At 34.7% G+C, this 22,128-nt stretch overlaps 2 protein-coding genes across 6 annotated transcripts in view; one reads left to right on the plus strand and one right to left on the minus strand.

Moving 5' to 3' along the window:
- Positions 1-22,128, minus strand: part of sclt1 (sodium channel and clathrin linker 1) — a 132,001-nt gene that overhangs the window by 31,581 nt on the left and 78,292 nt on the right. Inside the window, exons 1-6 of one of the 4 annotated variants that reach the window (XM_006629701.3) lie at positions 6,737-6,784; positions 5,656-5,728; positions 4,038-4,105; positions 3,009-3,061; positions 2,504-2,576; positions 223-278 (exon numbers count right to left, since the gene is read on the minus strand). In XM_006629701.3, coding sequence (XP_006629764.2) covers positions 223-278; positions 2,504-2,576; positions 3,009-3,061; positions 4,038-4,105; positions 5,656-5,692 — 287 coding nt within the window. In that variant the 5' untranslated portion in view covers positions 5,693-5,728; positions 6,737-6,784. Of the gene's footprint in view, positions 1-222; positions 279-2,503; positions 2,577-3,008; positions 3,062-4,037; positions 4,106-4,236; positions 4,603-5,655; positions 5,729-6,493; positions 6,669-6,736; positions 6,785-22,128 lie in introns of those variants that run through there. The other 3 variants (XM_015344882.2, XM_069189849.1, XM_069189854.1) reach the window with 3 other exon arrangements.
- c1h4orf33 (chromosome 1 C4orf33 homolog) lies at positions 6,918-14,655 on the plus strand. Of its 2 annotated transcripts, none has more exons than XM_015344884.2 (6): positions 6,918-7,156; positions 9,236-9,416; positions 10,475-10,535; positions 11,629-11,680; positions 12,675-12,874; positions 14,250-14,655. In XM_015344884.2, exons 2-6 carry the CDS (start codon positions 9,236-9,238, stop codon positions 14,359-14,361), a joined length of 606 nt encoding a protein of 201 aa, XP_015200370.1. In that variant the 5' UTR covers positions 6,918-7,156; the 3' UTR covers positions 14,362-14,655. The 2 variants fall into 2 exon arrangements, with proteins under 2 accessions (XP_015200370.1, XP_015200369.1); XM_015344883.2 differs by lacking the exon at positions 6,918-7,156 and adding an exon at positions 8,666-8,914.

Below are 22,128 nucleotides of genomic sequence, written 5' to 3' on the forward strand. Positions count from 1 at the left end.
TATTACAAAGCACAAAGATATCTATTGATAAGATTTTTTAGGACAGAAGTACTGTATTTCAAAATAATAGCTATTTTCTTTTAATTAACATCAGAAGCTGTGTGAATTCTTTTTTTAAAGTTTAAACTCTTACCAATAAAGCATCATTTTCACAGTACATCAGTCTACAGGCACATTTTAACACCTTAAACACCTCTAAAAAAAACAATGATTTAAGATCACCTTTCATTTTCTTTTATGACTTTCTCAAGTTTCAGTTTGATCTCTCCCATCTGCATCTGTTGGTTGAGAGAAAGAATAAAAGGTTTGATATGTCAATAAGAAGAAGCCGTGTCCACGTTAAGAAAATCAATATAGATTAATTTTAATCTAAAAATGTGAAGTGCAGATACATCAATTCTGACAGTTATATTAGTATCTAATACTAAAGAATGAAAAGCATACTACTTTGCACAAATCAAGAAATTCAAAACATACAAATTACACACAGGCACAGAATTTGGCCATATCAATGGATCCTAAACAATATAGTAAAACAAAGAAACATTATGTACATAATTACAGTTTCTCAAACAAGTATTTGTATACAAATCATGTGTACTGCATATAAAATGTCACACAATATACAAGGTCAATTTATTCCATAATTTCCAGTGTAATCTTCAGGTCAGTATTACAGTGGCTCCAAGTAGGCGATGAATTGACTGGTGCTGCACATTATGGGTATATTTTGTATTATCTGAGCCTCTTTGTGTGCCAATCAATGTCTGCCATTCATTTGCATTACACATAGACAACAAATAAAAAGCAATAAAAAGAAAATCAATGAGAGGAAGCTGATTTGCATATGGTCCAACCTGGGGTCAATCAGAAGGAAGGTCATAGCTACAATTATATCAGCATTTTGATTAACAATACAATCACAAAAATATTCCGTTAAATAACAACAGCATTTATAATAAGAGAACTTAAAATTTTAAAAACATTGCTGTTCAAACGAATATATACACATTAATACTTAAGTAAACAAGGAGTAACTTTTGACATTACTTTGCAAATTTGGAAAAATATTTGAAATCACAATAGTTATTCTAACTGTAGTGCCTCTGTAATTTAGTGCAGTTCTGAAGTTCCTCTCTGCTTCAACCTGAATGCTAGCTTTAAGACTGTTCCTCATGCTGTTAATCTTCGCCTTCCATTTAACTTATCCTTGCTACAATCCTAGCCTTAAACCTAAACCTAGTTATAAATGCAGTCTTTCACTCGAACCCCACTCCTAACTTATACTTTGCCACATTCCAAGTGGTAACCATTCTGCTGTCCCTGAATCTCCTTACCAAAGCTTTATACCAAACTTTACTTCAAACTGTATTTGCAACCCATGCCCAAAGTGTCCCATATGGGATGAAGTGAAGATGCTTCTATACATTAACCTGCATGTATTAGTATTAGGTAAATGCTGTACAGCTGTGAGAAAAAGTTTGTGAAACCTTTAGAATTATATATATTCCTGTATTTATTGTTTGTAAAGTGTGTTCTGATCTTCATCATAACAAATGAACTCAATCTGTTTAATCAAATGTCACACAAACAATTGTAGGTTTCCATGTCTATATTGAACACACTGTTTAAACATTTAGATTTAATAACTGGTGGAACTTCCTTCAGCATCAATGATCTCAACCAAACATTTCCTGCTGATCAGTCATGCACATCGCTATGGGGGGGTAGTTTGGCCCATTACTCTTTACAGAACTTTCAATTCATTGATATTCACTGATCAGATCACATTTTAGGAGCAGGTGCAACAGGAATGCAGATATTTCCAAAGGGTTCACAAACGTTTTCTAACCACTGCATGTACTTCTGTACTGTAGTGTTTCCATTTCACTTTCAGGCAACCAAGGGACGTTACCTGACCTTTGGAACAATCATTATGGTTCCAAACTTACTAATTTCCATATGAAAGCAAGATGCAACATTAAAACCCCTGTACAATGCACAGTGTCTAGTAAGTTTAATATAGAACTGAGCACATATACCAATTCAGGTGTAGTAGTATTCTCTGAACAATGTATAGTTTAAATGTTTCCTATAAGCAACTACATAATCTGCCATTATTGCCAATTAACAAGGCTGTCATGATTTGCAGTGGATTACATATCTTTATGAAATAACCAAACTTATACATGAAAAGCATAGGAGTTATTAAACTGCAACATTTGAGCTCCAGTGCCAACATTGCATGAGAAAAATGATTACAATGGTATGTCGATTTTCAGCAATAACTACAGGTGTCACTGATGCCATGTTTCTGCACGGTTTTATCTACCACATTAAAAAAATGTTTATTAGTGTTTGCAGTTTTACTCCGCCTTGTATTTGAAAATAATTCTTATTTTGACTGAACACATAAGTGGTATAGCCAAATCCAGAACGTCAACAAAATACTGAAGCTATTAAAATATTGAGCATTATAAGAAAGAAAAACAAAAATGCCTACCTGATAGTACTGCAACTGTTCATTCATGCCTTCTATGTGTCTGTCATATTCTGCTATAAGTGGTGCCATAATGCTAAAAAAAATACAGTTAAAAACCTGAATGGCATCTTCATTTCAAACATTATTTCACAAACACCAGTCATACAAACAACAATCCAATGTGTATAAAAGGGTAAAAAGAGCTTAAACAAATGATTCAGAAAAAAACTAATGAACTTCAATATATGATAGAGCACTCTAGAGTTTAATATAATATTAAGATTGATTGTTGATACAGCCAGAGGGAGATGGACAGTCCTCTACTTTCATCTTGCAGAAGAACAACATATCATAAGTCTTTTCTTGTACAGTATGTAACTCTAAGGAACAGTATTTGAAATAATGACAGATATAAAAATGTAAAAGTCCTCTACCACTATGACCAAGAGGTTTTAAAAATATCCATATTGAAAACAAAAATCAAACTTTTCCATGGGTTATGGATGTTATTCGGATATATAATCACCTTTTGTCTGTGAGCCAAGGTGCCAGTGACTCATTTCCAACAAGCGCTTCTTCCTTCAAGAACAAACAGTAAAAAATATCCAGTACACTGATACCCACAGGCAAATGAAATACCAACTGCCACTCTGAAAAATGACACACTGTGAAAGAGCACACTTCATTAGGCAAAATAAAAAGTATGAAACTTTGTAATAAACTACACTATGGCTTTGTTAAAGCTATGTTTTAACTACTGTATAATGCTACAAAATAAAAAGCTCTGATTTAAGGGACAAATATACTGGTGAGATATAAACCTTTAGGATTTTGCAATGAAAAATTATTTTTTCACCTATTCCAGTTTGTAATCACACAGTTGTTGTATCATGGCCCCTTTAACACAAAGTAACAACGAATATGTCAGCACACAGTTCACCATGCCCATCTCCATCACAGTGATAACATGCCACGAGGCCCAGGGTCCCTTAGAGGAGTGGAATGGTGCATATCTCACTGGAGTTACTGCAAACTAGCAAGTGCTTGGCAACCCCAATGCTCCCTCCATCTATCACTGCTGCGCTACTAGCTGAAGGCAGTCTGGCCACCTCAAACCCCCCAGTCCCCAGGGGTGTGTGGGTAACCCCATGATGCTGCTTGAGGAGTCCTGGTCACAGCTGGTGAATGCCATAGCCCAGGCTCAAACCAGCAACACCTGGCCTATTGCACTTATTTAAGAATGTTTTCCTAGTCAGTGTTCGCAACTATAGTTTGACCTACAGTATTTCAAGGAAACTACAATGTATTGTGAATTTTGCTGTCTTAAACACTTTCACATGTAGCATGGTCACTTTATACAGATTTACTGTACTTTCAGAATGACCTTGCATGATATCTCTTTCAGTTTTGATCAGTATTCCAAGTTGTAAGGAAGAAGGATAAAGATCTAAGCATTACTCTAAAAGCAACCAAACCTAGAACATAACCATTCCTTGTTTTGGATACTTCTTAATTTCCTTTTAAAGTATAAAAATAATCACATATCTCCTAGTACCTGTAGTGGTGTGGGGTGAGATTGATGTCCTTCATGGTACTGTCTGAGAGCAGAATTCAGTCTTTGAACTGAAATAAATCAAAATATGCAAATATGTACACACAATATTTTGCACATGCTATCTTGAGATTATTAGGAAATAACACCACTTTATTAACCCTTTACAATTTCTTGCATTAGGAATTGTCTTTTCGCATACCCCAGCTTGCTCTCCATGAGACACACAGACACACAGACAGGGAGAGAGCCTGGGGTCAGAGTGCAGGGTCTGCCATTGTACGTTGCCCCTGGAGCAGCTGGGGTTAAAGGCCTTGCTCAGGAGGCCAACGGAGTAGGATTCCTCTGCCAGCTGTGGGATTTGAACCTGCAACCTTCCAGCCACATTATTATGACTTCTCGGAGTCATAGTAATGTATTACATTCCATTTATAATTGCTTTAAGAATAGAAAGGTACTGCATTTTATTCAGTTTCATATAGATACTATTTTGTTCAACTATATTAGTGCTCAGTTATTAAATTATTTTACTTTGAGTCTTCAAGAAAAGCATATACTGTAGGTAATGAAAACATTTTTCTTTCTTAATAAAGTCATTGCATTCCTTGTTTAGAAATTAGGTCTACTCTTTTCTTAATATGAACAGGATGATCTCTTATGGCAAATACTATATATGACGAATATATATAGGGAATGAAAATGTCCCCATACGGAGTACAAAATACTTCACCACACATGCTTCACTGAAGTGGATTAGATCAGTGACATAAGCCTGAACAATCCTCACTCTGTCTACAATCACTGAAGATGCACAGTATTACAAATTACTGTATGGCAAAAAATGTTCATTCCGCCACCAAAATCTAGATTAGGAAAACAAACAAAAAGGTGTAAACCCATGTGCAGATAAATAAGCAGGGCAAAGTAAAAATGGACGCTGTCATCACATATTCCAGCGTGAAAGATGCATTGTTGGTATCTGTAACTTAGAAATATAATTGTTGCGTCAAAGGATATCACAGTTTTCTTCCAACACATGCATGATGGTGGATTTCATGTTTCAATTTACCCCAGCAGCTCCCCATCTTCTATAAGGCAAAGCCTTATCTGAAGCCTTCACACAGTGATTCACCACTAGAATTATGCTACAATCCATTGCGTGTGCAATCTCCAGGCTAGATCGCATTGTCACAGCAAGGACCAAAGCATCATTCAATCACAAATCACTGAAAGGGAAAATTGTCAAAGGCAGCCTATTTCTTTCAGCCCTCCTCCAACAGTTCGCTCATTTCACAATACCATCTCTGCAATGTCTCCCCCCAAGATCATGTTTTCTTTTATTTAGAGCCATTTAATCAATGATTAAATGACTCCATTTAATCCATTCTGAAAGACCATTTGTAGAGTAAAAGTACTATAGCATTTAAGGGTCACAGGTGATTATCTGACTGACCCATTCTTATTCATGCACCTTAACATTAACAGATGAGTCACTGAGTCATGTTTTTCCTCACCACACCATTGCTTTCATGTTGCAGAGACTAATTGTTACTGTGACAGAAACTGGAATAACATTATAGATTCATTGCACTTTTGACATTTTCAGGCTTTTAGACCTTACCTTGATCTCTTAGGAATTCAATTTCTGCAGCAGCCATTTATTTTTCTATTGTATTACCACAGGTAATATTTGGCTGTAACAAAACAAGAATAAAACAGTTACCAAAAACAACTTAACAAAACTTGCATACAGTACTGTTAATCTAATATTCAAATAAAGTGAAAAAAATCAAATCCGCGAAATGAAACATTTGTTTGCGCCAAGTAGAATAAAACGTTAAACACATGTTTTCAATACTTTGAGATACATGTACCTTAAATTAAGGTTTTAAAGTATAAAAAGGTAAATTATTGATAACATAAGCTTCTTCAATTTAAGACAGTCACTTGTAATTATCTGTAAGGTTAATGATAGTGATGTGTTGCAGCCTACATTGTATCTCATTGCATCTGTATTTTTAAATAAGCATTTGTCATTTCCTGTTATCATTCAGTTACAATAAAGTAACCAAAATCTCATCCGAAAGATGCTGAAAACAGTGAAAATAATTTTAAACAAGTCGAAACGAGTTTCTGTAGACAAAAACCTAAGCAAATACTTAAAGATAACTTCATGATTCCTTTTAAATTCATTAGCAACCAGAGAGCCGTCAGCAATAGGTTGTATTTTGCAGGTTTACAGAAAGTACCAGAACCAGACTTGATGTTAGATGTTGTGTATTTTATGTATTTTTAATTCATTACATAAATCGCCGTCATGTACGGTACTGTAATTACAACGAACGCTGAACACAACTTTAGCAACACTGTTTCGTAAACCGACTAACATAATTTTAAAATGGCAACGTGCATTTGATAGCTATTGGAAAAAAATCGAATATTAAATCGTTGTGTCTTACGGGGAAAAGCTTTTTTAAGAAAGCCGGCGTTTGTTACCAATGGCAACCCAACCAAATTACGTGGATTCAAGTTTAAAGCTAATGTGATAGGAACACTGATTTAAATGCATTTAAAGCTTATCGTTACATTACAAAATCAAAGTAATTCATTAAATAGCTGAATGCTCAGAAATCTAAACTATTATTCTAAGTGTACTTTTAAAGAACAATGTCCTACAGAAATAACCTAAAGAAAATACTCACTACACACAAACTCAACTTCCCGTTTCAAACGTCTTCCGCCGTCTTCTTTCTTAACCAATCAAACCCCGGGCCGCTTCATCTGTGCAGCTCTAACATTGTCCCTACGGAAACACTTCAGATTTAGAAAGCTACAACGTGTTTTATTGTTTTTTTTTTTCAGTTTTCAGGAAGAAGAATCATCTTTCGTCCTGATCCGACACTCACTGTTACAGTTTTAGTTTGCTAATGTGTCTTGTTCTCCGACTGTGCCCGTGGTACAAGTATTAAACTTATTGAATTGGACCTTAGACAAAAGTTCTATCTGAAGGAGGTTTAAGCTGAATGAATTCCTGAAACTATTTATGATTTGTTTTGTACAAAGTCTAATTCGGTGGAATAACAAGGGAGCTGGTAACTTCTTTTCCTGCCCATTGCATAAAGGTAATTTGTTCTCAATTCAGTAACTTTTATTTCTTTGCAAGTGTGTAGTTAATAAAAATTGAGCTGTTCGATGTCTCATGCTATGCATTTGTTTGTTTCGGTTTTAGTATTACCTAAGGGGTTTTCACCAGTACTGCTGAATCGGAATGCACAGCCCATGTGAAGAGATACAGGTTACAATTGAAAGAATGCCATTTGGGGGCTAATAGTAATAGACGTGCTGAAAGAAAGTTTCAGAGCAAGAAATGGGCTGAATGGCATCTTTCCATTTGCAACCTTATGCCATTATCTAATTACAAAGTTTTAATCAATATTAAAAATAGAATTAAAAATATATGAATACTATAAAAAACTATATAGATGTCAGATAGAGATTACAATGTGAAAAACATAAAAATGATTTAAAACTATATTTTAAATATGTCTAGCATACAGTAAATTCCTAGTGATTTTATTGTATAAATATTTTAAGAGTTGTAATTGAGAATTAAAAGTAGTAAATTAGCGATGAGAACAACATATGCTAAAAATCTATGCAAAAATATGTTTTGCATGTAAATGACTCCAATGACTCTAAAAACACAGACTTTTTTTTCTCATTTTACATGTCTCCAATCACTACAGAGGTTTTCAAAGGATGTATGTTGGGATAACAGCTTACTCTTACTCTTACTCTACAGACTCTGTAATCTTTATATTACAAAAGTCAGAAGAAACAGTTTCCTTTCAGGAAACAATCAGCTAGGATTCACTGCTTTTTAAATGACACTGAACAGACACTTTTTGCATTTACAAAGCAGTCTCTTTTATGAGTCCCCTTTGCCCTCACAATTGAGTTTGCTCTTAACTTTGGGTTATTTGGAAAGAAATAAGCCATTAACTCTTAAGCATATTGCAATATTGTCTCGAAGAGCTACTCTCCTTCCATCACATTAAAGATAAGGGACTGAGAAAAAGTAACCAATGTCGTGTTTATTTTGACATAGGAACTGTTGTGGCCTCAAACAAATAAAAATCAGCCTTAACCCACTGAAGTATTTGTTATCTTTTTAAGTTTAGCTAAGAGAATTGTGTGTGAAAGATCCTACTGCCAACCAACCCAAAGGTCTTCAAACAGAAAAACACATAACAGCCAATGGCATGATAGTCAGGAAGCTTTATTTTAGCCCCTTTTTAGTTTATATCCAAAAATTCCCACCCCCACTCCACACTCAAAAATCTCAAACCCATATTAGTCATGTGCAGACCCTTTATATACCACGCAATCTGAATTAGACCTATGTGAGAATGTGCATTTCCAGACCGTCACCAATAATCCAATAGTAAATTAACAACCTGTGTGCCTATTTACAACAAGTAGAAGCCATATAGCTGACTCTGGCATTTTAGCTAAGTAGCATCTTGGCTGTAATTACAATCTCTTCTTAAGCCAGCCAAATGTTTACACTGTATCTTTGATCTGATCTGACCACTAATCTGAAGTTCAAAGTACTATAGAGTACAATATTTCGGTTTAGGATTCTTAGTGTCGCACATTCTGAGTGTGTGTTGACTGTTAAGTCATACCAGCAAGTACTTTAATTATTATTGAGTTTTATTCTATTAAGAAAACAAGATTTAATTAACAGATCATTTTCAGGGAGTTGTGTATTTTAGTTTTACAGTTTATGGTTTAAGGCTAGTGTTGAGTCCAGTTCTGTGGTCTGCTAGGGAGGTTTACAACTAACTGCAAACATCTTTCTCATCCAGTACATGAAGGTAATGTGTTGCTTTGTTGTTGTAAAGTTAATTGAATCAGCTGTTATGGATTCATTTTGTTTTTCTGTTATAAAAAAAATGTTTTCCTTAGTTTGATACAAGGTCTGCTTTTCACCTTGAAACAAATGTCTCCTGTTGAATAAAAACATTGCTTATTTTTGTAAAGCTACACACCACTGGTGATAGCATGGATCGTTGTTGATTGCAATAATAAGTAAAATTTCTTTTGATCAGTTTATTTACTTATGATAATTGTATATTCCGGAGCTCTATTGCAGATTTTGACTCCTTTGGTATGAAACGTGTGTATTATTTCAATAGATGGACTTTCTCATTGAACACACATGGGACAGCACTCCAGTAAATCACAGCCCTGTGAAACTGACCTTTTCTCCTGGTGACGGCGGCTTGCTTATGGAAGTGTGTGCCCCTTTCTTCAATGATCCTCCGTCTCCACCAGGGCCTCCTAACCAGACTTTTCCTGGGCTCTGGGATTATGAAGGTGAGTATTTCACCTGATGCTTTTAACAGAGAGAAGTGTTAATGTGAGGGAAAGTATAAACAGTGCAACATTCATGACTATTCTCAATATTATAGAAAAAAAACACCTTTTTGAGGAGACTTTGGTGGACATTCATAGCTAATTTGTCAATGCTTACTTAAAAATAATGAATGTCAAGCTCTGTTTTTAGTTTTTGACCATTGAGATTGACCTATCATGACTATTATGTGGAATATGTGGAAAAAGTCCAAACGCACATAGGTTCAATGAAATGGGAACATTTTGTTTATTATGCTATCAGAAGTAATAATAAAATAGTCACATACAGCAGCTGCTCTCTGTTCTAATTTGCTCGAATGTTCTCAGTGCACTGTGTTGTGATTCATTCCCTAATGTTCTTATTTTCTCTTTTAGTCATAAACATTTAAAGTACTGTATTTCTTCATTGAAAACAAATTAAAGTACACAGTGGCCTTTTAAGGAGGACAGTACAATTAAAAACCACAACAACAACAACAAATACACAGTGCACAATATAGGTCCTAGTGAGCTAAAAGTAATCCAATCCTCAGGTTGGCCGGAGAATTCCCTGTTTGTTCCAGAGTCCACAACAGAGCTGAGATAAAATGAGGCAGAGGAGCTGATTGTCCATGCAATTAGAATGAAGCAGGTGTCTGATGCCGCATGCAGGTCACTCTGGCTGTGCAAGGGTGCAGTATGTCAGTAATGCTACAATATCTGAACAGGCCAGTGCAGTAACCCACTGTGCCATGTGCTGCATATGTCTACACTATACTTGCCTTATAGAAAGGGATGTTAACCAATAATGAACGATCTACTACATGCATACAGTGCCTTGCAAAAGTATTTACCCCCTTCCAATGATGTTCTGTTTAGCTGAATTACAAATGCTGTACAGTATTCACATTTTTAAGTGAGTATTTTCATCAAAACTTGAATGCTTGAAACCTTTTCATATTTTACTCTTTCTTACTTGATTTTGCTCCTGATTGTTGTTATTCAGATATGGGGATGTGTCATCTTGTCTTGTTTCCTAGTTGTTGAAGCTTTCTTCCTCAACAGCGCAACAGAAAAATACCTGGAGGTTGAAGTGTGTCCGTAAGTAAATAAGTTGTCACCTTTTTGCCCTTTGCTGCTCTCCACTATGTAACAAAAAAGATTCATTAGATTTTTCAGTTCATTTTTACAAATAATATTAATTGAAGTTAGAACATGAAAGAGGTAAGTTGGCTCACCTTCTCAATTTAGAAAGTAGCTTATTGGCACAAGAACCTTATCAATCTGGTTCCAATTTGTCAGCACTTTGGTTTAGACACCCACAAATACATGTTTAATGTATAAAGTGCCTCTTATTATCAGCTCCAGATCTACTTCCTTGTACTGGTATTTTCAATTTGTGACCTCTGGACCTGGCTTCTGTGTGGGATTGAAGTAGAGGCTTAGCCTAGATTGATTTCAGGAATCTCTGGTTGGGTTATGAAAACATCGAATTTCCCTGACGTCTTCTTTATGCCAAGCAAAAGATTTAATCCTTTTTTACTGTCTGGATAGGGCACTCTTTTGTACACCTGGATGAAAGTCTTTTGCCTTCTATTTTGTGATCTCATTCCAGAGCAGTGTGACAAACAGAAATGAACATGGCAATCTGATTAAACTAAATCATTCTGTCAAAGCCATTCTTGACAGTAATTTAGTGATTTTTGTTATTTGCCTAAGAATTCTTTCAGCATTTTTAATTACTTCCCAAACTGTATAGATCAGGACAAAGATGAGTCAACTTAAATCCTTCTTTCAAGTTTTTATATGTAGTTATTATACTTTTAAACATTTAATGTTCTACAAAGGCAATCTTCACAGTTCTGGATAAAAGTCTTTTAAATTTCATCTGCAGTCATAGTTTAACATCGTCTAACTTCCTCATATCAATACGTTGCAATACCATTCTGTACTGTGAACCGTTGACATGTTTTGGATAGAAAAAAAATTTAAAAAAAATAATTAATAAGAAACAAAATGCCTTTTTTTTTACAAATAAGTATGTTTTAATATAAATTAAACCATAGAAGCAAATTTTAATCTTAAAAGATGACACGACATGCCTGTTTTACATATTTAAATAATATTCTCATTATTTATATTTATAATGTAATAAACAATAACATTTATTTTGCTCTTCATGTCTTTATTACAGTCATGGGCAGCACTTAGTATTGCTTCTCTCTGGGAGAGGAAACGCATGGAAAGTAGGTTAAATCTCTCAATCTCTAAACTACTAGAACTATGACGTGTTTTATTCAGAATTTTTGTTCTAACTCTTTGGTGGAACATATCGATATTGAACATTTCTATGCACTGAAACAAGTCATTTAAGGTGAATTATAAACATTTTTATATGTACATTTCAGTTATAAAATTGTAAGGTTTATTGAACTAATAGGAAGAACTGAAGGGGTGCTCTGCTCACTTTGGCCATGTTGTTTCTGAACATGAAAGACTATGTAGTAAATTTTTTGTTTAACCTGTTGCTCTGTCCCATTTGTGTGTTCATACTTGTGTATTTATGTTGTGCAGGTTTAAGTATACATCGGTTCACAAGTGGAAGATTAAAAAAAACATTCAGCACTGATTTTGCTTCCCTGTAATGAAGGTTTAGAAATAATTTCAAGAAATTACAGTATTTTTCCTGAAGTAGTTTGTGTTTAAAAACTTTATTGCCTGAAATCTTTTGTATCAAAAGGAAGTCAGAATTATACATATATATATTTTAAAAGTATAATGTTGTACAACACTATTTACCGTACATATGCAGCAGGACTGTATGTATTGTCAGCAGTGACAAGAATCATGCACAAAGTTCCAAATTATACTGTAGATATAATGGAGCAAACGTTAAACTTGTTACTTAAAGATGGGAATATGGCCGAGAACTTAAATGAAGGAATTGTTGGTTCATATGGCAATGAAGGACACTTTGCAAAACCAGAGCTAAATGAAGAAAGTTCTGTAACAACACCTGAGTCCTACTAAAAACAAAAGCTTCTAAAATGTATGTTCTAATAAGTAATATGGTTAGTATTCTTACTGTTGGATAAAATGAGTGTTTTTCTCTATTTGGAAAAATAGAAAATCTCTAACGGGGGGAAAATACTCCTCATACGTTCAGAACAGACATTTCTTATAGGATAAAGATGTGTGGAAAATTCAAACATTCACTTTGGTCTCTCTCTCTCTTTTTAGCAAGGACTAGATTTAGCTTATGAAGCTTCCATTTGTGGAAAAAAGTGGAAGGGCACTGCCCTCCTTCCCTGGAGCTACTTCCCACCTGGTGTGGATAAGATGAATTCATATGCCATTCACGGATCTGGAAATGGAAGGATTTATGAAGCCCTTTATCCAGTGCCAAGAGATGAGCTAACAGAAAATCAAGGGCCCAACTTGTAAGTATGAAAAGTGCAGTATCTGAAAGGTTATGGGTTTTTGGAGGGATTGACAGTCAACTGCAATTTTCTTATATCACTTTTTTTAGTTTTGCTCCCGTAAAATTGGACTAAAAAATACTGCAAAAAGAAATACTTTTGCATGCATGTAATTTCCTAGTCGCTAAATAACAAAATAATGTCCTGGAAAGTATTCTAAAAAGCATAAAAGATTCAACAGATTAATCTTAATATTAAGATATTTTTTAAAACTTTCATTATAAGTGTCAACATCCTTTGAGATCAGGCTGACCTTTAGTTTTGGACTAATATTTAAATGGTTGTAATTAAAGTTGGTTAAATGCCTTAAGCAAAGACCAGGTGTTTACAGTACATCTGTGCTAAATTAACGCCATGTAGAGAAATATATATATATAATCATACATTGTTTTTATGTACTAAGCTCTGCTCTTTAGAAAAATTAAAATTGCCAAAGGCACATTTACCACTGTTTAGATAATTTGGTTAAAATATACGCTGAAAGCTCAGGCACATTTTAAAATATTCCTCAGATCTCCATTAGCCTCAGTAAATGACTAATATATCTGAATTACTTGAAACATCCACATAGCAGTATATTTTTCTGTAAGACTAAATCTCACCTAATACACATTATTTCACAGTCCTTATAGAGTCTTATAAAATAAGACTGTAAAATGCCCTTCTGTGAAATGCAAGCATGATTTTTGTGAGAACGTTTTTAATAGCTGCCTCTCATATGAAATGAGCAGATGAGAAGATCCAGTATGAGCTGTAAAGGGCCTTTTATCTCGGTCCAAGCCGTCTGGATGGCAGATGTTTTCTGGTCTTTCTCAAAGGATTCACATACACCTTTCTCTACAAGAATGTAAAACCTTACTGATCAAGTCCTTCTTATTACTTCATCTGTAGTAAGTTCTTATTCCCAGAGAAGTTTCTTTTTGGAACACCAAATACTTCACCTTAACCCCTTCTTCCCTCCACCTCCAAGAGTCAATTCATGCTAAAAACGTTTTTTTTTTTTACATTTTGAATTATTTTTCATAATGTGCTGATAAATAGAACCTCTAAGTTAAAATGTAAGAAAGAAAGAAAAAAGTTAAGGAAGAAAACTCTAAGTTATGGTAATTTTATTGAAATGTCCAATTCCTTGTTTTTCAGGATGGGAATAATAATGGGGATAAATTCCTGCCATATATTTAAAATTATTTTATAGAGCAACACAAACATTATTTTGAATAAAAAAAATAGTTGCCCACTATTTCCATAAAATTATTATTTAAAAACATATTGCTCATAATATTGTACTGGGCAGATGCAGGTGAGAAACTAACATGCAAGTGACTGTTCCTTTTAGCCATCTCCTGGAATACTTCCAAGACTTCAGTCTTAAAGCAATTATGGGAGAAGACTGGGTACAGCCGGAATCAGACCTGTGGAAAAACTGTGGTGATCAGCAGAAACTGTAATAATGTTGCCAGAATTATTAATAGGAATTCAAAACTCAAGATCGTTGTGGCTGACATGAATCATAAATTACTGTAGAACACCTTTATGAGGGAATGCTGTGGTGTATTGTAATTAGATACTGTATATACAGTACCATATCTTATAAAATGTGTAGAGCAATGTGTAAATTTGTTTAGAATACGGAACTTTGTTATTTAGGTAACAAGTTGGTTTATTCCTTAAAAGGAACAACTCTTTTTTTCTTGTGATAAATTGAATTAATTGTGTTTAAATTAAAACTTTGGAGAAATCAATGGAAATCTTTTTTTTTTAAATGAGGAAAGTGCAAAAACTGAAAAAAATTTGTAATGCTCAGCTTCATTTATTTTATTTATTGAATTTACTTCCCCAATAATTCAGCACATGTCGCTTACAGTGACGCTCTAGGTTTTAGGTAATAGAAATCTACATTTCCCTTTATGTGGGGACAAAAAAAAACATTTCAGTGTTTTTTCAGACTTTTAACAGAAACCATCTTCAGGTCACAGTTTTTTAAAGAAATGGCCAGAGGCTCTCTATAAGTAATGTAGCTTCTAATAAATAAATGAGTATCAAGTTGAATATTTGTCAGGACCCTAGTCCTAGACTAGGCCTAGAATACAATTCTGGGGATGGTAATCGCTTTGTGCTTCGTCTCCGGGTTTGATCATGCGTGGATGGCATTTTCCTCAATTTTCTTTAAAGGCATCTGATTAAATACACAAAACATCAACCTAACCACAGCGACCATGCACTTTCCACACAAATCTGCAGTTTCCAGTGATTGGAAGTAGGCATTATGCACCCTAATGTACAGTATGTGTGTCTTATTTGAAAATGACTTTTCCAGTTATTCTCCTCACACTCCTTATCATTTACTGTAGCTGTAGTCAGTGAGAATATCTTGTCAGATACATTTCAGTTACACTACAGTTCATAACCATGAATGACAGGTTTGGAAAATAAAGTCTGTATGCATTGTACGTCACAATTCCAAGAATATGCAGCATCTTCAAAAATTAAAACCTCTTTAAACTGTATTTCATAATCTTTCATGACGTGCAACAAGATAGTTTGAGCCTGGTTAAGCATTGCAATAAAACAACCTTGTCACAGTAACTCAGATTTCCAGCCAAACCTTCACACTTTTCTAAAACGGTATTTTCGTTAATCCCTGGTTTTGGGTTGTTCAGAAGCTATAGAAAACTCACATTGAAAAGTAGAAATTGGAGGTAAAACTTAAATGGAAATCTGATAATGAAAAAAAAAATGGAAGAACTTTGAAGCCTAATTAAGAGATTGTTCAGATCGACAGGAACCAGGACAGTGCAGCTGCAGTCATCATGAGACATGTTTGTGATTAGCTTGACTGGAGTTTGAAAAACACGCATCTACAACTAAATCTTTGCTTAACCGCAATTACGAAAACAATAAATAATATCTCATCATGTTTAAATGTATCACGTAATTAATGCATTTTAACAAATTCCAACTAAATCTGTTTGTAATCCGCAGATATTTAATTCACAACATTTACTCTAGTGCTTCGTCCTTCTGGTAGTATGTCTTTCAGCCTGCACAGTTTAAGAGAAATACAATAATCTTTCATCAATAAACTCAAACGGGGGATGTCAAGATTTCAGAATTCTTTATTACTGTAATGCGACTCTGTCGCCACCTAATGGTTAAGTAAAGAAGTCAATACATCTCAGAACTCGAGTCCAAATGATTTACTTTGCTTTGCCAGTAATTTCAAACAAATTGATCATTTCTGGACATTTAAGTGGATGTATGTTTTGTGCCTGGGACATGACGTTTTGTTTTAATCATCCCTGTACAGCCAGCAGTAGCTGAAGAGACTGGAAGACATACAGAATTTGAGCCATAAAGAACCATTGGCCTGTTTACTGAAGATATGCTTGTGAGATACAGTACCTATAGTAATTTGGTTTACCTCACATCAGAAGTTTAGATAGATTTACAAAGACCTAAATGCCTATATGTGGACTGGCAAAGACTTCTAAACTCTGTAATTTTATGCTCTGCATGACTGATGTTGAACATTGGTGTATAGAATAGTCTAGAACAAAGGTCTGAGAGAATAGAAAACTGTGAATCCCCTATAGAGTATATGTATCAGAACCTGTGTTCTTCAGACCCACCAGTGTATATCATAAGATAGATTCCTAACCTGTACCCACAATAAGCAGTTTTAATAATTTACTATTTGGACATCTAAAGCCAACACAATTCAAAACAGTTTTCTCCACTTTTACAGACTGAATGAACTCCACTCCATTTTCCTATTCTGTGTTTCAGTGAAAAATAATTGCTTATTTTTGTTCTGTTTTCCCAGTCTCTGTGATATATTTGTTAATCTTTTCGAACTTACACTCAAAGAAGACGGGGGAGTTATTTAATTACCCTTGACTAGGATAGTTCAAAAGACTCTTGGAGCATGGGATATGTCGACTGATTCGAAAATCTTTAATGTAATACCTGTTCATAAAAATAACTTTTTTGTTAGTGTACAATATGACAGACTAATACTCAAACTTCAAACTGTAGCAATTTAAGGTATTGTGCACATGTGGCTAAAACACAGAAGATAGAGGTTACTGATAAGTGAAACTGCCTCAGCCTGAAGTGACACCATAAGCTTGAATGTCACAGGGTTCAGTCCTAGGACCACTGTCTTCCTACAGTACATCAAAGACTTAGACACACGAGGAATAGTCAGTAAAGTTGACGGAGTTGCAAAGAGTGGAACAGCAGCACAAGCAAGGCAAGAGGACTCGGAAAAGACTCTGGAGTGGACAGACATCCATCTGGCAAATTGCAGTGAACATATATAAGAACAATGTATTATATACATTTGAATCAAGAATTGCAGTTTTGGTCACTACACTATATAATGATTACAGTTGTACTACAAGACCTTAAATTGTAGTGTGGGGAACTGTATGGAGACTTGATTTAATATCAAAGTCCTAAAAGGCATTGAAGACATCAGCTGTGAGGGTTTCTTTAAAAACAGCAGCAATACAAGAATCTGGAAACACCAGCAAAAAATACATTGAGGAGACTGTGTGGGATCCTTTAAAAAAGGGATAGGTGGAATTCGTAGATCATTAAACTGCTAGCAACGTAATGAGCAAGACGTTCTGAGCAGCCTCCTCTAATTTGTAACTATTCTTATGTAAATCTCTTTACAGCTACGGTTCCTATACTGTTCGTGCACAATCTATTTCTGCATTATATCCCTGGGCATACCCAAAAAGAAATGAATCCTGGAATCCTGGTGGTTCCCATAACCCAATTAAAATAGGAAGGGAAACAGATATATGGTTGTTAATTTCACTTCTTTTTTAATCGGAGAATAATAGATTGTAAATTTGTGTATCCTACAGATGTTTACAATGGATTTTAGAAAATGGCGAAACACTTTGCTGTGGTAAAAAGAGTTTTCAAAATCACCCTGTAAATATATACTTTAATGATATGTGATATCATTTGAGCTTTCTGAAATTACGTATTTGAGACTGTTGATGACTGTTGAAGTCATAAGCTTTCTAAATGAGTAATTTTCTAAATTAGAGTCCATGTGTACATAATTCTGTTAGGTTAGAGCTGTAATAATTTGTATATTTTCCATAAGGATTGAAATAATGTAGTAATAGACTATACAGTATTTCCCACTGTACTCCCACACATATATTCCCACAAGTACTCTGTTACACTAGCTTCCAGTCCACAGCTGAGTGACCAGTGTTTTTTGCTGGTTCTTTCTGGCCAGTGCTAAGCATACAAAAAGCATATTTGTAAAGATCCAGCATGAATATTCAGAGAAAACTTAAAAGACCAGTTAATGTATTTCTCATTGAAGTGTAATTGATCAACCCAAATAATTAAGAAATGTAGCTGCTGCATGGCTCATAAATAAATAGTAATGTTTGCAGATAAATCTTTCATTTTCATTGTCAAGCAGCTCAGCTTCTTTAAATTCAGGAGGTGGTGGCGGCAAGTTTGTTTATGAGTCCTGCTCCATTGGTTTAGAGTCCAGGGATGCTGACAAAGAACCTTGTTATTTTTAAAGCTTTTTAAATATACAGTCTATACGGAAAAAATATTCTGGTAATGTTTATTAATGGTGTAAGTCAACATATACAACATAGCTAATTTGAAAGATAACAACCTCTCAAAAAAAGTGAAGTATTTTATGTTTTTGTCTAATGTGACTAGAATTCCATGCAAGTAACGGACAATTTGAATTGCACCCAAAATAAATTGTCAAGGACACACACCAAGCCTGGGGTGTGAGTGCAGTTTCTTTTCATTTATGGGTTTATATCAGCAGCTACTGTATAATTTCTTTTATGCAACACAGGCATGACAGAGAAAGACGTCTGTAGGTGATAAGTTATTTGCTAGGTTTTATTTTTTTCCCTTGCATTCTAGATTAAAAGGGTAATTACTGTATATGCTTATCCATCATTTTTGACATCTGCTTTTTGCTTCCACTATATTCCACCCTGGTGTTACAAAGATGTTCAAAGTTCTGGGCATCAGTGGTATGGCCCATGGCCATCTGAAAAATATTCCAGAAACAGAGTGCAAAAGGGGATGACAGTTCATTACATGACACATACTGTACACAAGCTCACAGGGGCAACTTAGAGAAACCAATTAACCTAGTGCACATATCTGTGGAAAGCAGGAGGAAATGTGCAAAAAATAATTCATAATGCAAACTTGCTTGGATCGACCTCATATTATTTTACATATAATTTATTTCTGTATTTAAATTTTAAGCTGTGCTTGACATCCTTATGTTTATCCTCTCCCTTGGTGTTGGTAAACTATTGGTATTCAGACACATTTCATTGATTTCCATGTACTTAGCAGCAGTCACTACTTATAAATGTAATCCTTGGCTGAAACTTGTCCATTTTAATTGGTCTTTTACTTGTGAGAAATCAGACACTGATTAGGTGCTGAGAACTCTTCTTAAGCTCCTCATTAAATCCTCTGCCACCGACTGGTTCATCTTATGAGGAGTGTAAAGATTACAATGCATCTATCTCTCCTTGTCACTTGTAATAATGAATTCAATCAAATCTCTTGATCTGAGAACACTGATGGCAGAAATCAAGCCTGTCTCTGGTCATTATGTAGGAAAGTGATGTCACTTCAGGTAGTTTTCAAACATTGTAAAAGAAAGCTTGATACGTACAACACTGACACATCAATTATTTCAAACATAATGAAAATCTAGAGGTAAACGTGACCATTTTCCTCAATTTCAAGTTTCTTTTGAGTTTTGCCTTTTCCGTACCAAAACAAATTGAACAAAACTTGGATTATTAATAGAAAACGGATTAAAAATAAATTATGGTTTGAATTAAGAGAATACACATCCATATTGGATGTTAAATTAAAGGGTAAATAAAGTTAGAAAGCAGGAGTAAAGGGAGCTTAGCTGTATCATAAAAATATGAGAATTATCTGTTCAAACTAAACAGTAGAAATACTTTGAAAAAAGTTAGCATTGTGTCAGTGTATTCCTGATAGCGTGTTAGAATAGATAGAATTGAATATTAGATTAACAGAATTTAATTTTAGTCTGTATCTGGCTTTAAATTTTACTTCTTTTCTTTTCCTTCATAAAAAACTTTTTGTTCTGCTGTTATTGATGTGTTCCTGTCTTGTCAAATTAAAAAAGTTGAGACTATGGGATTATATCACTAGTAACCAAACAAGCAGCACGGGACTGAATGGTTTCTTCATGCTTGTAACTTTTCCTGTAATCTGATGTAGTGAGGTATTACATCTTAATAAATATACATAATTATACCCTCAGTTATGAGTCTCTGTTTTTAATTATTGCTTTATTCTTAAGTGCTTCATTGCTCACTGCTTTTGCAGTGTGTTAACAAAGTGCTATGTTATCATTTGCACTAAACAGTATAATACATAAGAGGAACTGTTTGTCTGTTAGATGGCAGGATTGTTTGGGAATATTTCTGAGGATATAATTGTAATTGTGTTAATTCATAATTCTTTGATTGACATCGCCCTGCTGCTTTTGAATTAATTCAATGGTTTAAAATTGTGAAAGCACAGCATCAATGGAGGATTAATTAATTTATTTCAATGTAACAAAATCTACCAATATATTGTATAGATCCTTTGGGCATGAAGAAACATCTGTGTTTCTGAAAAAAAAATACCAAGGTTAGCAGTCTCGTTTACAAATTAAAATTTCAAGTGGCTTTCTCTGTGTGGCTTTTTTTGTCATATGTTTTATTTAGCTGAAAATGAAGAAGGTGATTGTGGAAATATTTTGAAGGTTATGGGCTGTTGCATGTGAAATCTTACCTAAGGAGGCCATTACTAACAGAAAAGCAGTGCATGTATTGTACAATGTTGTTATACAAAAAGTAATATTGTAACAGGAAAAACTGTTGCATGATTTGCTAGATGTCACCTCAAAATACAGTAACATAGAAGCTGAATGGTGCAGAAAGACACCAGGGTGTAATTGGACAAAGGATACTACAATGGGTGGGATATCTGAATACAGTATGTCAGTATAAGTACAGTATCTTTCCTTCTAAAGACATCTTCTGTGAGTTAGGCAGTTATACTGAGAGGACTGGAATTTGCAGTTCGGCATTATGGAGATAATTTCATAGAAAATGCCTTTGCTTAGTTGAGTGCCAAGAAAGTTCAAGAAGAGATGGTGTAACTTTGGTAATGGTATACTGTATGTGCATCCTTCCTTGGTGGTGAAGGTGCTGGACGAAGCTTCTGTTCCTGCACCAGACTGAATAGAGAGACCCCCGGGCACAGCCTAGGAAGGACACATAGTCCAGGCTAGGCTGGGTCACCTCCTTTCATTTCCTTTAATCTCTCTGAGTCCCCTCTCCCTGCTCTGAACTGAACGGAACTGCTCCCATTGCCTGTCTTGATCAGCATGTGTTGCTCTACAAACCTGAACTGCAACACGGAAAGCAGCGATTAAACCCAAAATAAAACACTTTATTCTCCCTGACTTCATTTCCTGAAAAACTACAGGTATGAATACCACAAAAATCTTTGCCATCTCCACCTGTGCAGTCACACCTTGGATAATTTCACACGTGGTAGGAGGGTTCTAACTTCCTTGTCCTATGGTGTGATAATTGGCTCCCAGGCAAGTGTGTTGAGCCAAGGCTTCCTCAATATAACTCCTTGATAAACATTCCTGAATGCACCTTCTTACTGGGTGTTGGTATTTCTTGTAAAATTAAACATGGTCACTTGTAACATAACTACTTACTGAAAAATAACAGTCCTACTTTACCCTAATGTAGTTGTTTGCAGCCACTTTCACAGAGACTATATATGACATGATGCTATCATAAGATCAATACCTATTCATAACTATATCAAATAGCAGTTCATAGTGTATTATATGCTTAATTGCATAATAATCGTATTCTCCAAAATATACCTCAAATTAAGAACAAACCAAAGATTCTAAAATAGAACACAATGCTGTACATCCATGTATGTACAAACTGTATGCTTTTAATAATTTATTGTCTTAAAATGAATATATACTGTATAACAGCACTAAAAGTGTACACATTAAAGTCAGTACAAATGGTGCTTATCTAGGAAACTGGATGTCTGTTGTTTCTGGTTATTGATATATTGCATCAGTCAAGGAACTCTCATATTTAAAATATTAAATGTAGCTGAAA

The sequence above is a fragment of the Lepisosteus oculatus genome, chromosome 1, assembly GCF_040954835.1.
Source record: "Lepisosteus oculatus isolate fLepOcu1 chromosome 1, fLepOcu1.hap2, whole genome shotgun sequence".
In the NCBI taxonomy this organism is placed as follows: Eukaryota; Metazoa; Chordata; class Actinopteri; order Semionotiformes; family Lepisosteidae; genus Lepisosteus; species Lepisosteus oculatus.